Below are 12,367 nucleotides of genomic sequence, written 5' to 3' on the forward strand. Positions count from 1 at the left end.
CTGTTAGAAAATTACGAATTCCTCTGCCTCTTCAGCAGTGCCACAGATGTATCAATACACAGTACAGTAGTTAGGCTACAGATATTTCAGAGCCATGTTTAGTGCCAAAGATTCTGACTTGCAAAGACCTCAGTCAGTCAAAGGAACAATGAGTTAGGCAGACTAGATTGACATAATCAACTAAACAACCCCCATGCCCCTGCACTCTCACTGCTACTGGAAGATGGAGAGAAGGGATGGCAGGTTAACAAGGGGCATACCTTTTGGTGGTTTAGCTAACAAGGGGGCTGTCTTCCCCCCTCATATTGCCTTCTGGCTGTTAGAGACTTGAGTCAGCGCCTTACATTACATGCAACAGAAAATCCTTTTGTTTCTGAGTATGTCGGTAGGGGTGTGTGTGTGTGTGTGTGTGTGTGTGCGTAGATCAATCCTTACTCTCCTCAGCTGCATCTCCCCAGAGAAGCAGAGCAGAGAAGCTGATGAGAATATGGGGAGGTTGGAGGCTGTCCACACACAGGTAGTGAGTGCCTCTGACTTCTGGACACTGTATGTGGGAGGTGGGGGAATAATCACACACACACACACACACACACAGGTTTCCGTAATCAAAAAGCTGTAGGGACGGATGATAGATAAACTGATAGAAGAGTGGCTTAGTTCAAGAGAAGGTGGAGGAAAACACAAAGGAAGAGAGGGGAAGAAGGGGAGGTGAGTGGGAGGCAAAACGAAGAGAAGAGCTGAGTGAGTTAAATAAGCTTGTACGGTGACATAGGAGAGGCCAAGACAGTCAATTTAGTAATGTAAGAAAAAGCATCCAGTGAGAAAGACCAAGCAGGAGAGCGAGAGATGTGCAGAAAAGAGATAGAGAACAAGAGAAGAGGGAGAGAACGCATACGTGTCTGGAATGACAAGCAGACTCAGTAGTGCAAACACACACTAACACACAGTCAGACAAAAACCTGCGCTATACACAAACTCACACTCTTACTACTTATTTTTACACGACTACTTAACACAAAATCAGGCTAAATTGCTGTTGCTTGTTGCCAGTGAGCAGATAGCAGTTACATTTATAATTTATTATGAGATCCTACTCATTACTTACAAAGCTTTGCACAGCTTACAATCTCTAGATATTCTTGAATTGCTGATCCTTCAGGAAGCTGCACCTTTTTTGTTCCTCAGATAAATGACCGGGGCCTAGAGCCTACTGTTGTGACCTCAGTCTCTGAAATACACACTACATGTTCGGCAGAAGACCTTGTGTCATACTTAAATGCATGGTTCCTTTTGGGCCTCGGGAAAAAGTAGTTTATCAACCTTAACTAAAGGCATATCTCTTTACCAGATGCCAAATATGTTTTTATTCATCCTTGAACAGAAACACGTGTTATCATGTCCCTATTTATCATGAGTTCATATCTCTTTTTTAAATATTCCCCCACAGGAATCTCAAGTTGTTCGTGAAATGATCATTTCTACATACACAGTTTTTCTCCATTAATGGTGCTGTGGTAAATTATGTAGGTGCTCTGTAAATATTTGAAGCTTGTAAAGCTGAGGGACTTGCCAAACACACATCAGTTATCTGCCATGTTTTCCCGAGCAGACGCGGTGGGATGCATTGAGATTGGAAGTCGGGAATACAGACTCAGAATTATCGATTTTCGACTTGCAATAGACTGCAGCATATGTACAGAGTCAGGTTTATGCTCATTAGCATTTCTTGGAGCATGTGTGTGTTTGCATGTGTGTACTTCTGGGCTTGCGACAGTAGATGTCACCAGGAGGGATCCAGTACAGTTGGTGCCGGTTGCAGTTTTGGACAAGACAGCAAAATGAATAACAATATATATAATACTAACAAGAGCATTAATGTGTCAAAAACACGTCGGAAAATAAATGGAGAAATAAGTCACTGGGTTCTTTCATGATACATACTTTACCTTAAAATGTGATTTGTGGATATGATGTGGGTAGATTTGCGGTTTATGAAACACAAAGAGTGTCCTGGAAGAAAACAACAAATAAACAAGTTTTTTTTTTTTATCTTAGTTATTAAAAGCAATGATAATCTTTACCTCATCATTTTTTGGGCCCTTCAACCATCCTTTTTTCACAACTGTCTATGTTTATCTACTGGAACAGTATGTTTACAGTACATAAGTACACATTTGTGTCTGTGTGTGTGCATGTGAGTGTGTGCGAGTGAGCATGTGTGTGTGTGTGTGTGTGTGTGTGTGTGTCTCACTGAAAGCATTTAGCAAAGTCATACAGGTCCATCCAGGTCTCCTGCAGCATGGGTTTAACAGGAGCCAAGGGTTCCTCAGTTACAGGCTCCTCCAATGCAGTTTGGGGTTGATCTGGAAGGGAGATTAATTTATGATTAATATCGTTAATTAAAATTATTTTGGTGGGTAAGGCATTTAGTTACAGATAGTAGAGGTATAGATTATAAAGTACTTTAATTCATTTCAATCATTATTGTTCATATAACTCTGCAGCAGCTTAATATAGCAAAAACATGTTCTTATCAAGCTAGTAGCATGATAATTAAATGGTGCTTTTCATGCTCACACTTAATTCCAAATAGATATAGAATTGCCTGTGAAATCTCTGATTTCAAAATGCTGCAAGATGCTTTTCCTCCTGTGACACATAGCTTATCCTAGTTTCAAATCATTATCTTAAACACTGAGCCGAATTGGCCAAACTCCCACATAATGGCATAGTGTAAGCGCACATGCACATCCATACTCCCACTCACTGACTCCCACTTTCTCAATGCATGCAGAGCAAAGTCAGAGGCAACTGCGCACAGACACACTCCCCACCAAAACAAATGAAAAAATAAACGCACATGCACACATACACACAGTGGCTCTGCCCCCAGGCTCTTCTCAAAGTGAGAAGTCTGATCAGAAAGCTGAGGCGGCGAGGGCCAGTGTCTCTGCTGCTGAGCAATGGTGGTCCGCTAACTCAAACTGCAGGTGTTACTAAGCAACTAAACAGGGGCAGAGAGAAGGCAGGGAACTGGCTTAGGCATGATTTCAGGCCCATCTTCTTCAAAGTGTCTTGGCATACCCACAGAAGCACAGAGAGAAAGATGGAGGGAGTCGAGGCGAGAAATGGAAATACTTCTAATCATATTAATTGGCCTATGGTGCACATATGCTGTTCACGTCGACCAATAATGAAGACCTTCACTACATTCAGAATCTCCAATAAAACCAAATACATTTGCATCTGCCCATTCTGGTAGCCTAATATTTGACCTCAGATTAAGCAATATTGTGTACAGATACTGTACAGAATATGTTCAACATGAATGATGGGCTCAGCATTGCAAAGGAACAGCTTTTACCATTGGAGATGTCATTGTCCTTGTTCATGTCCTTTGCAGTAACCTTAGGGACAGAGAGGGGGAGAGAGACAGAAAGAGGCATGAACAGTGAGTTGCTGCTAGAGTAACACTGTCAGAGATATGCCTCCACCCTCTAGTGATTCCATGCCAGCTGTGGTGTTGCGCCATTCTCACCGAACACCACAGGACATAAGACACGGTTTATTGTGACATGGGCTGCTCCTCTGCTGCAGAAAAAACACCACATGGGAATACCAGCTCTAATTTACTTTGACTGGCAGGGACAGATGAGGAGGTTGTTTAGCATTTTACCTCTCTTAGAGGGGGATTACTCAACAGCTCAGATTTCATGCTCATCTGCCCAACACAATAGAGAAATATAGCTAATGAGTCATTATCAAATCCTTCAAATACCAAACACTTCTGTCTGAGCAAGGCACGCGATGATGCGAGCAGGAAAAGCGCATCAATGCTGCTTTGAAAACAAAACTGTGCACCTGTAGACAAAAGTGGTGCACCTGTAGACAACTTAACTTTCCACCAGGCCCGTTCATTTGAATTTTTTTTTTTTTTTCTGATAATGCTCCTTTGAGTAAAATCCCTGGTAAATGTCCAAAAGTTTACTCAGCTCGGAATAAAAATCATGTCGTTGTTTTGTGAAACTTCAAAGCAATTTCAGCCAAGACTCTCTGGGTGAGTCAGAGTGAGTGAGTGAGTGAGTGTGTGTGTGTGCGTTTGTGTGAGTCACCACTTTTGAATAAGTACCCGGAGACCCAGACAGACGGAAAGAGACATTGTGATTGGGAGGTACAGTTGACCTCCTCTCTGACACTATAGCAACACTTCCTCTGCAACAAAAGATGTAAACGTGCTATTTATTAAATTGCTTACCTGTGTACAGTAAGAGGACATTCAGACTGATACATCTTACACACAAAGCTCCCAGGATTTTAAGCTGCTACTTTTGTAGCAGCAGCCATTTTTTTTCTGTGATAAAAATCACAGTTATGGGTTGATGGATAGACGAGAGCACATTGCTTTAATCCCACACTTCATGGGGCTTTAGTGCACAGCCAGAGTTAAGTCTTTACTCTACAAGAAACTCTCTCTATAGCTCACATTTCTTCACTGAAGTATAGCCCAGTTCATATATGAAAAATGTTCAATACAATCAAGTTAAATATCTATTTATAGCAATGTACAGTTAGTTCCCAGGCATAAATATATTCACAGTTAAAGCAGGATCTAATTATTTTACCCACACTAATGTAGAGTGAGTAGGCCAGAGAGGGTATCAGAGACAGCATGTGAGGCGACCTTCCTACATTTTCGGAGCCAGGCACAGAGGTTGATACTGTTGGTCAGTTTTGACAGAAACGGAGGGAGGGGTCAAAACAGCACAATCCCCTTCTCACTTGATGTAGTCCCCTCAGCACATGACCTACCACATGCTTGCGAAAAGCGGGAACCGACACACCGAGTAAAAATGTGGCACACATACACAAACCAATCCACATGAGTGCACGTTCACATGCACATCAAACCCAAATGACACATCAAATTAGCATGTCCATACTGCCCTAGCCTAACCGCTCTATAACTGGTCACAGTTACACAAGAGGGCGATTAATATGAACTCTACTTTTTCTCTGTATGCTAGGAGTGAAGTGTAATAATGAACCCCCAAGGAGACGCAGACACTGATGGCTCACCATCTAATTGCACTGCTTTTTTCATCAGCCCAGTACACGATCTCCCTGTATGAAACCCACGCACCCCGTCCACCACCACTACACAACAGAGCTTCTCTTCTCCCATCTCCCTGTGTTTGCTCCTCTGCTTTCATCTGTCCCCGTCCAACTGTCACTTTCTCTCCATTTTCCAGTCCCCCTCCTTTCTTATTCTGTGTAGATGTTCCCCTCCTTTATTCCTCTTTATCATTGTTTCTACTCTCATCGCTGTGTCTCTCTCTGGTGCTGCCCGCCCTCATCTCCCTTCCCTCACTGGTTCTGTCTTTAGCGCACAAGTGCCCCTGGTCAGTGGTGGCCTGGCTGGGAGACAACAGAAGTGACTTTGAGACTGGGGGATGGCAGCCTTGTTGTCACTGACACACAGAGCTACTCTGATGAGGCTCTGAACTGCATATTTACAGGGCAGACAGTGGGGGGAGAGAGGAAAGAATGAAACTAGGAAATAACATACAGCTGTTACTATAGTTGTTGGACAAAAAGCATTATGGTGGGCTTCAGATATCCTTTTACCTCTTTAAAAAGCTTGGGTATCCACTATTTGTTCAACAAGATGCTCCTTAAAATGTTATATACACACACACACACACACACACACACACACACACACACACACACACACACACACACACACACACACACACACACACACACACACAGAATATAAATAAATAATCCCTGTGCCCCCACAGTCAATAGTTCTATGTACCTCTATTTTGTCTTCTGTGATGTTTGGTGAGTTAGTGGTGCATTCAGCTGCATCTGACTCAAGGCCTGCTCGGTATTCGCTCTCCTGTCTCTCAGCAATGGACACTAGAGGGGATCTGTAGGAGCATTTCCTCTGAGTGCTCTGCGGGGCCTCTCTATTATGTGGACATAGAGCACATGCATGCATCATAGTCACAACAAACACGCATCCCCTCTCATGGTAACGCATTTAGAAGCAATACATCATATCATCTACAAATGAGTCATACATGTCACATTATAGACATCAAATTACACCAGAACAACATAACACTGTAACACCGCTTTGATATGCTTAGCTTAAGAATGTAGGCAAACATATATTTAAGTGAGAATAGTAATAGTCAAGTGGGGGAAAAAATATATCTTTATAACATTGTGGGCTTCGACACCAATATGGTTTGAAGTTTTCAACCGATACCCGTATGTCATTGCTCTGTTGCAGGGAGAACGGAGGAAAGAGATGGAGGTACAGTAAGAGGATGAGGAAAAGACTTATGAGATCATGATCATTTTCTTTTTTGATCTCCACAGGGAGTCTGTTTTCTTGCTTTGCTTTCTCTACAGTGAGGTCACAGCGAAGGTTACTAGTATAGAAAAGTGAAACACTCTTTAAAACGATACAGTTAAATGAGCAGAAGAGCAGGACAACAACAACTCTTTATCTTTAATTTCTTAGTTTGAGATAATTTAAGTGTACACACTTAGATATTGGCCCAACGCTGCTCTTGACACGACAGGAGAGAAAAGGGCTGGCAACCTCAATGAACTGCTCTGGTTTTGACAAAGGAAGTTCTGTGAAAAGAGTAAAGGGAAAAAAGTCTCACACATCATGCCAGCACTGCTTTTTCACACTCTGACTCTTTTTACTGCATTTTTTGTTTCACCCACAGATCAGCTGATGTCAGATATGCCCGAGCCAGCAGCTATTTTCATTACAGAAATATTGTAGCTATCCTCCTCCTTTTTTCATTTCAGCATGCGGTACTGTATGCCCTCTGCTCAGCAGGTTCTGAATCCCCTGCATTAGCACTCACTCTCCTTTCAAGTCATATTTATTTATGAAATTCACCTACACCCTATCACATAATTTGTGCTTTTCTATTTGTTTGATAACCTCCCCTGCATCATCCTCCTGGTTTTCCCCTCAATTGCATTCTTTCCAAACTTCATTTTTAATTTCCTGCCTCCTTTGTCTCTCACGCACTTTGTGGTTCATCGGTGATCATGATCTCCTTCCGCTGGCGGATGAGTTTCCATTTGGGTACAGGGGGAAGTTTGGGTGGTGCCTCCAGCTGGCATGCTCTTGTTCTTGTCAACAGGACAATGTGGCTGTAGAGCAAGGAGAGACCGCACTGACGAAGAAACTCTGAGGAATTAGCCTGTGGACCCGCATATAGACAAATGCACAGAAATAAACACACATGCAGTACTCACTCATGAAAATACAGACAATGCAGTATAAAATGTATTACTGATAATGAATGTCCCCTGTAATCAAATATACAGATGAATCAAATCAAAACTCTCAAAAGAGATTCTGACTGAGGATCAAAGACTGGAGGTGATATAAAACCTCCAACAAAAGAATCCTGTCAAATAATTATCCTTAGCGTGGATGTAAATAATAAAACAAGTGAAGCCTGTTGAGGGGAAGCATCCAAATAGAACACACCATGCCCCCAGGTCACAAGCACTGTTATGTTTCATCCACCACCCACTGTTACTTTGGGGATCTAGTACATGTGCACATAACTGTGCTATAAAACAAAGGTGATTAAGACAGTATTTTTTATTTTTTTTAAGTGCTGAAATAATTATATGTTTTTCCATTGTAACGAGGGAATTTCCCCATATACAATTATTCCATTCTTATTCTGACATTAATCCATTCTATCTTCAAATCGATAACAGTGGTTTACTGCTATATTAATGCTCTGAATGTTGTATATTGCTCCTTTATGTAGCAAGTACCATTTGAACTGTCATTGATAGAACGTCTAATATCAAGAGTTAAGTTTGCTCTATCTCAACACATCTTTGAAACGTTCATAGAGACATTCTGGTGAGATTGCAACCAGGCTTTGTAGTATTTGCATCACAATGTCTCTCTCTACTGTAAGCGTCCAAATCTGTAATGAATATCTGAATACAGTTGTCAGGAGGTGAAGTCTAGTTTTCATAGATGCAAATCGTTACGATTTGGCTGATGTACAAAACCTGCATTGAATGAGCTAGTGTATGCATAGTGAGAGAGAGAGGAGGAATAGAGGAAGACAAACCATTTGTCCAAACCCAAAGGAATTGCAATCTGGCTGTAATGGGTAGTAGCTGGCACACACCACTACCTCGGAGGTACCTGAGGAACGCACACAAAAAAGACTGACATAAGTAACAGGTAAGTATCGACATATGCAAGCTCACACAAACACACATACTTCAACATGGACACACATGCAAAATGACAGTAGATTTCCCCAAGAGACTGAAATGATTGACTGACTGAGTAAACCGATGGATATAATTCAAAATGTGTGCCGTCTACCAATGAAATGTAAAGCTGATACAGACAATACAAAGCTACATTTCCAAATCAATGTTAAGTTTTACCCTGGAAATCCGAAAGCACTATTGGCCTAAACAGGTATAAATAAGGCAACAAGAGAGTATCTAGGTTATCTATGGATGGCCCCATCTCCCATGATGCATCTCGGAGTATGGTATGAGGAGCACATGGGCCAGGCGACATGGAAAATCAATTTGAAGGACTATGGTGAAAAGAGCACTGCTACACTAATATAAAGGCTACACATTAAGAATTGAACAGAGAAGTGTTTCTCATGCTGCATAGTGATTTATGCATTTCAAAATATGCATTTCAATGGAAGACTACAGAGGGCTGCTACAGAGGGCACCAAAAAAGAGAGATAAAGAGAAAGAATGCGAAGGTTTCTTTTTGTGTTTGATGCTTGTATGCGCGCACCATGTATTGCATTTCCCTAAAGGACAAATGCTCTGTGAAGTAATACTACTATGTGCATACATGCATGTCATTACATTATGTTTGTAATACCGTTATTGTAAACATGTGAAATTGTAGGAAAAACCGAGACATTACTGGCAGAGAGAGCAGGTGGGTAAATACGAGATCAAGAGAGAGGGAATTTAATTTATACTGCTTCCCACTCATTTTAATGTGAATGTATTGTGGTATTTTTTATTGTTCTTTAACTTAATTGCACAACCTTCAAAAAGCCTTTACTGTATCTCTCATGACCTGAAACAACTCCGAGCTACACACTCTTTTCTGAGGACACGTTTCAATCCTGGCTTTATCACATAACCACATTTAACTTGGGAGGCTCTTCTGCCCTGCGGGAACACCAAATAATTCACCCTGCCACTGCTCCCTCTGCTGGTTTATTTATAGTCCACCATATACACATTAACCCTCTCTGCGCTACATAATACATGGGCTTGGGAAAACAGGAAGTGATGCTTGAAACAGCAGGAAAGAGGCTGAGGGCAGGTTTTCCCAGACCTAAAATAAATCACCAATCAATGTTAAAAGATTGAGAGATTATTACTGCGATAAGAGAATTGAATCATTGATAAGCTTGAGTTTTTGCAGGACAATGAAATATTAATTGTCCTGCACCATAGAAGTTGAATTATGGATGCAGAGGGAAGAAAATGGATATTTACACACTGTGCATTCATACATATAATGTATACAACTATGTGATACAGTACTGCACATACAGACAGACAATGGATGGTTGACTTAATTGACTAACTCAATTAAACGTCCAAGCAAAGTGTGTTATTGAAATGTATGTTTGCGGGTATGCATGTGTGCGTATTTGTTTGCCTCCCTGTGTTTGTATGTCTTTGTGTGTCTGTCTGTTCACAATTGGGACGTTTACTTTTCTCTGGCTTTGGCAGCTGACACTCACTGTCAATACAGCTGGAATGTCTCCCTGCAGCTGGATCTGCAGTCTGAGACTTTGTCTCCGGCAAACTCTCATCTGGGTGTGTAAATGTGGGAATGGTGTCTTCTAAGAAATCCCATGTTTTTCCCACCAATGCAGACCTGAGAGAAAGTTAAAAAAAAGTAGGTTACAGGCTAAAAGGGATGACATTATTATAAAATTAAAAAACGTTTTTATAAATATATTTTGTGTTGGAACCAACTGCATGTCTGAGCTGGTTTTGACTGGAATTGTGTTTGCTCCTGAATGTTTGCTTGTCCAACACAAAATTACAACTTTTGAGCAAGCAGAGGAGCACCACTGTTAAGCTCTCATGTCTATCATTGAGTTTACAATATCATGACGTCTCCTATTCCAGATGAAGTCTACTGTTTATGTTCTGCCATGCCTTAGCCCTGATTAAAATGCAGTTTATGTTCCCGTTACTGTGTACATCGCTCTATATGCAATTCAGTGGGCTACAGTTCTTACATCTCTCTCTTGCTTTAAAAAAATCTGTATAGCGCATTGCATACACAAATGTAATGCGAAGTGCTATACAGACTGCATTAAAAACATGTTGTCTATTAAAAGGAGGCTGAAGCTCTCAAGGACAACTGAGCATGTTGCAGAAACCAGTGTGGAATGAAGGTGGAGCTGGTCCCTTACCATCTTATCATGGCAGATTTGGAGTCATGTCAGTACAATTGCTGTCAGCATGGTGTGAAACAAGTTAGTATAACAGAATCAGAGAGCATAATTTGTATGTATGATGCAGCATGTTGTTTTATTCACCTTGTTGTTAGTTTAAATGACCACTTTACGGATTTTCCGCCTGATCTTGTCATTTTGAAAATCTGATTAAAAAGAATTCCCACTGCAATTTGTGTCTCCAGAGCTGACTACTGCCAGCTCGTTCTGTTGTTCATTAGTTGAAATGTAGCTTTTTGTAATAAGTCTACCTCCAACTAGTTAGCTCAGTAGTTGTGGAAGGTAGACTGGCTGATAATGCAGCATAATTTTGACTATATATATATATATATACAATAACAGTGGCAGATGATGTAAATAAAATCCTGTGTGTGTGTGTGTGTGTGTGTGTGTGTGTGTGTGTGTGTGTGTGTGTGTGTGTGTACATAGGACTGCAAACCCATGTGTCACGAATTAATGTGAAACACGAACACTGCCATGCTCAGTATTGATAGATTCCCAAGGCGAACCTATGACAGCAGGTAACCTGCTGAGCAAAAGAAGAAAACACTCCCCAGCTCCTCTCCAAAACACTGTTGTACCATTACAGTTCCATCACTGAGAAGCTGAGATTCTCCACTCCGTACTGCCTCTCCTCCCTCTTTATTATACATTTCCTTGTTTCCATTTTAGACCTGAGTTGTTTTCTCCCAAAGAGTGACTTTCCTTATTATTGGAGACAAATACAGTTCTCTCTCCCTTTTTGTTTCAGAATACATTATAGATTAGGAAGAATTCACAGCTAGTCAGACTGTGTGAGTGCATTTAGTGCCACAGCCATTATAGTGATCAAACTGAGATCATGAGTCAGTTTAATTCTCAAAAGCATTCTATTCACAAAGGCACAATTATGGGGGACACTCGCGTATATTTAAAACAAGAGATGCAGAAGACAGGGGTATAAGAGTGTAGAAGACCAATGAGGACCTTACTGTATTGGACAGATTTCTGGGATCCAGCCAGTGAGGGTGTGGATGAAGGTGAACTCGCCCATCTCTCCGTAGACCTCAGACACAACACTGAGAAACACACAAGGAACTGTTTAAAAAAAGAAAAAGACAACTGTGCAAGAAACCATAGACTCCAAACTACACATTGTGGCATTGGCACTGTGAAATGATATGTGAAATTGCAAATATGCTTGGCACTCAAGTGGTTTAACGCATAACTAAGACGTTGCGTAGCGACTCACAATAAAAATGGATGTCACTGTCTCTTGTATTTTGTATTTATTTTAGCATCATGTTTAGGAAGACAAGTGAATACACAGTGAAGACAAGTAAGGTAACCGAGATATTATTTTGAGGAGTGTGTGTGTCTGCATCCTTCACACACAATTCTCAGTTCAAACAGATGGCTGCAGCAGCTCTGATTGGTCCACAGTCCTGATACTCGTGCAAGTCAAATTAATACAACTTAATCAGTAATGCCACATCCCGTACCTACTACAAAAAAACAAAATAAGACTAGCGCTATTCTGAAGAGTCCCAGCAGACACCTGGGCAAAGTTTGTTCTAGTTGAGTATGAAGCATTTTCACTATGACTCCTACATAATTCATGAGAAGAAAGGCTCCTTTGTTTCCTGTCTTGGATGAAACATTTATGTCTCGAACTTCTGTGGATACAGCCACCTTTACACACGCCATGTTGCCCCGTCACAGACACACACAGGGCCCGTCTGTCACCAAATTCAAGACTGCCCAAGGCAGCGACTAGGTCAGGTGAAGGTTTGGCTTAGTTGGCAAAATAACACTCTGTGAGTGTTCTTGTGAGCTAACTTTGTTAG

The 12,367-nt window shown here is 41.3% G+C and overlaps 1 protein-coding gene across 1 annotated transcript in view; it reads right to left on the reverse strand.

Moving 5' to 3' along the window:
• Positions 1-12,367, reverse strand: part of adgb (androglobin) — a gene marked incomplete at its 5' end in the record, with an annotated part of 38,079 nt that overhangs the window by 19,251 nt on the left and 6,461 nt on the right. The window contains 11 exons of the mRNA XM_079215747.1: positions 436-544; positions 1,758-1,860; positions 1,942-2,010; positions 2,252-2,363; positions 3,365-3,407; positions 5,822-5,975; positions 6,564-6,654; positions 7,067-7,241; positions 8,142-8,218; positions 9,780-9,952; positions 11,513-11,599. Of these exons, the coding sequence (XP_079071873.1) occupies positions 436-544; positions 1,758-1,860; positions 1,942-2,010; positions 2,252-2,363; positions 3,365-3,407; positions 5,822-5,975; positions 6,564-6,654; positions 7,067-7,241; positions 8,142-8,218; positions 9,780-9,952; positions 11,513-11,599 (1,193 nt within the window). The remainder of the gene's footprint in view (positions 1-435; positions 545-1,757; positions 1,861-1,941; positions 2,011-2,251; positions 2,364-3,364; positions 3,408-5,821; positions 5,976-6,563; positions 6,655-7,066; positions 7,242-8,141; positions 8,219-9,779; positions 9,953-11,512; positions 11,600-12,367) is intronic.

Source organism: Taurulus bubalis (assembly GCF_910589615.1).
Source record: "Taurulus bubalis genome assembly, chromosome: 3".
In the NCBI taxonomy this organism is placed as follows: domain Eukaryota; kingdom Metazoa; phylum Chordata; class Actinopteri; order Perciformes; family Cottidae; genus Taurulus; species Taurulus bubalis.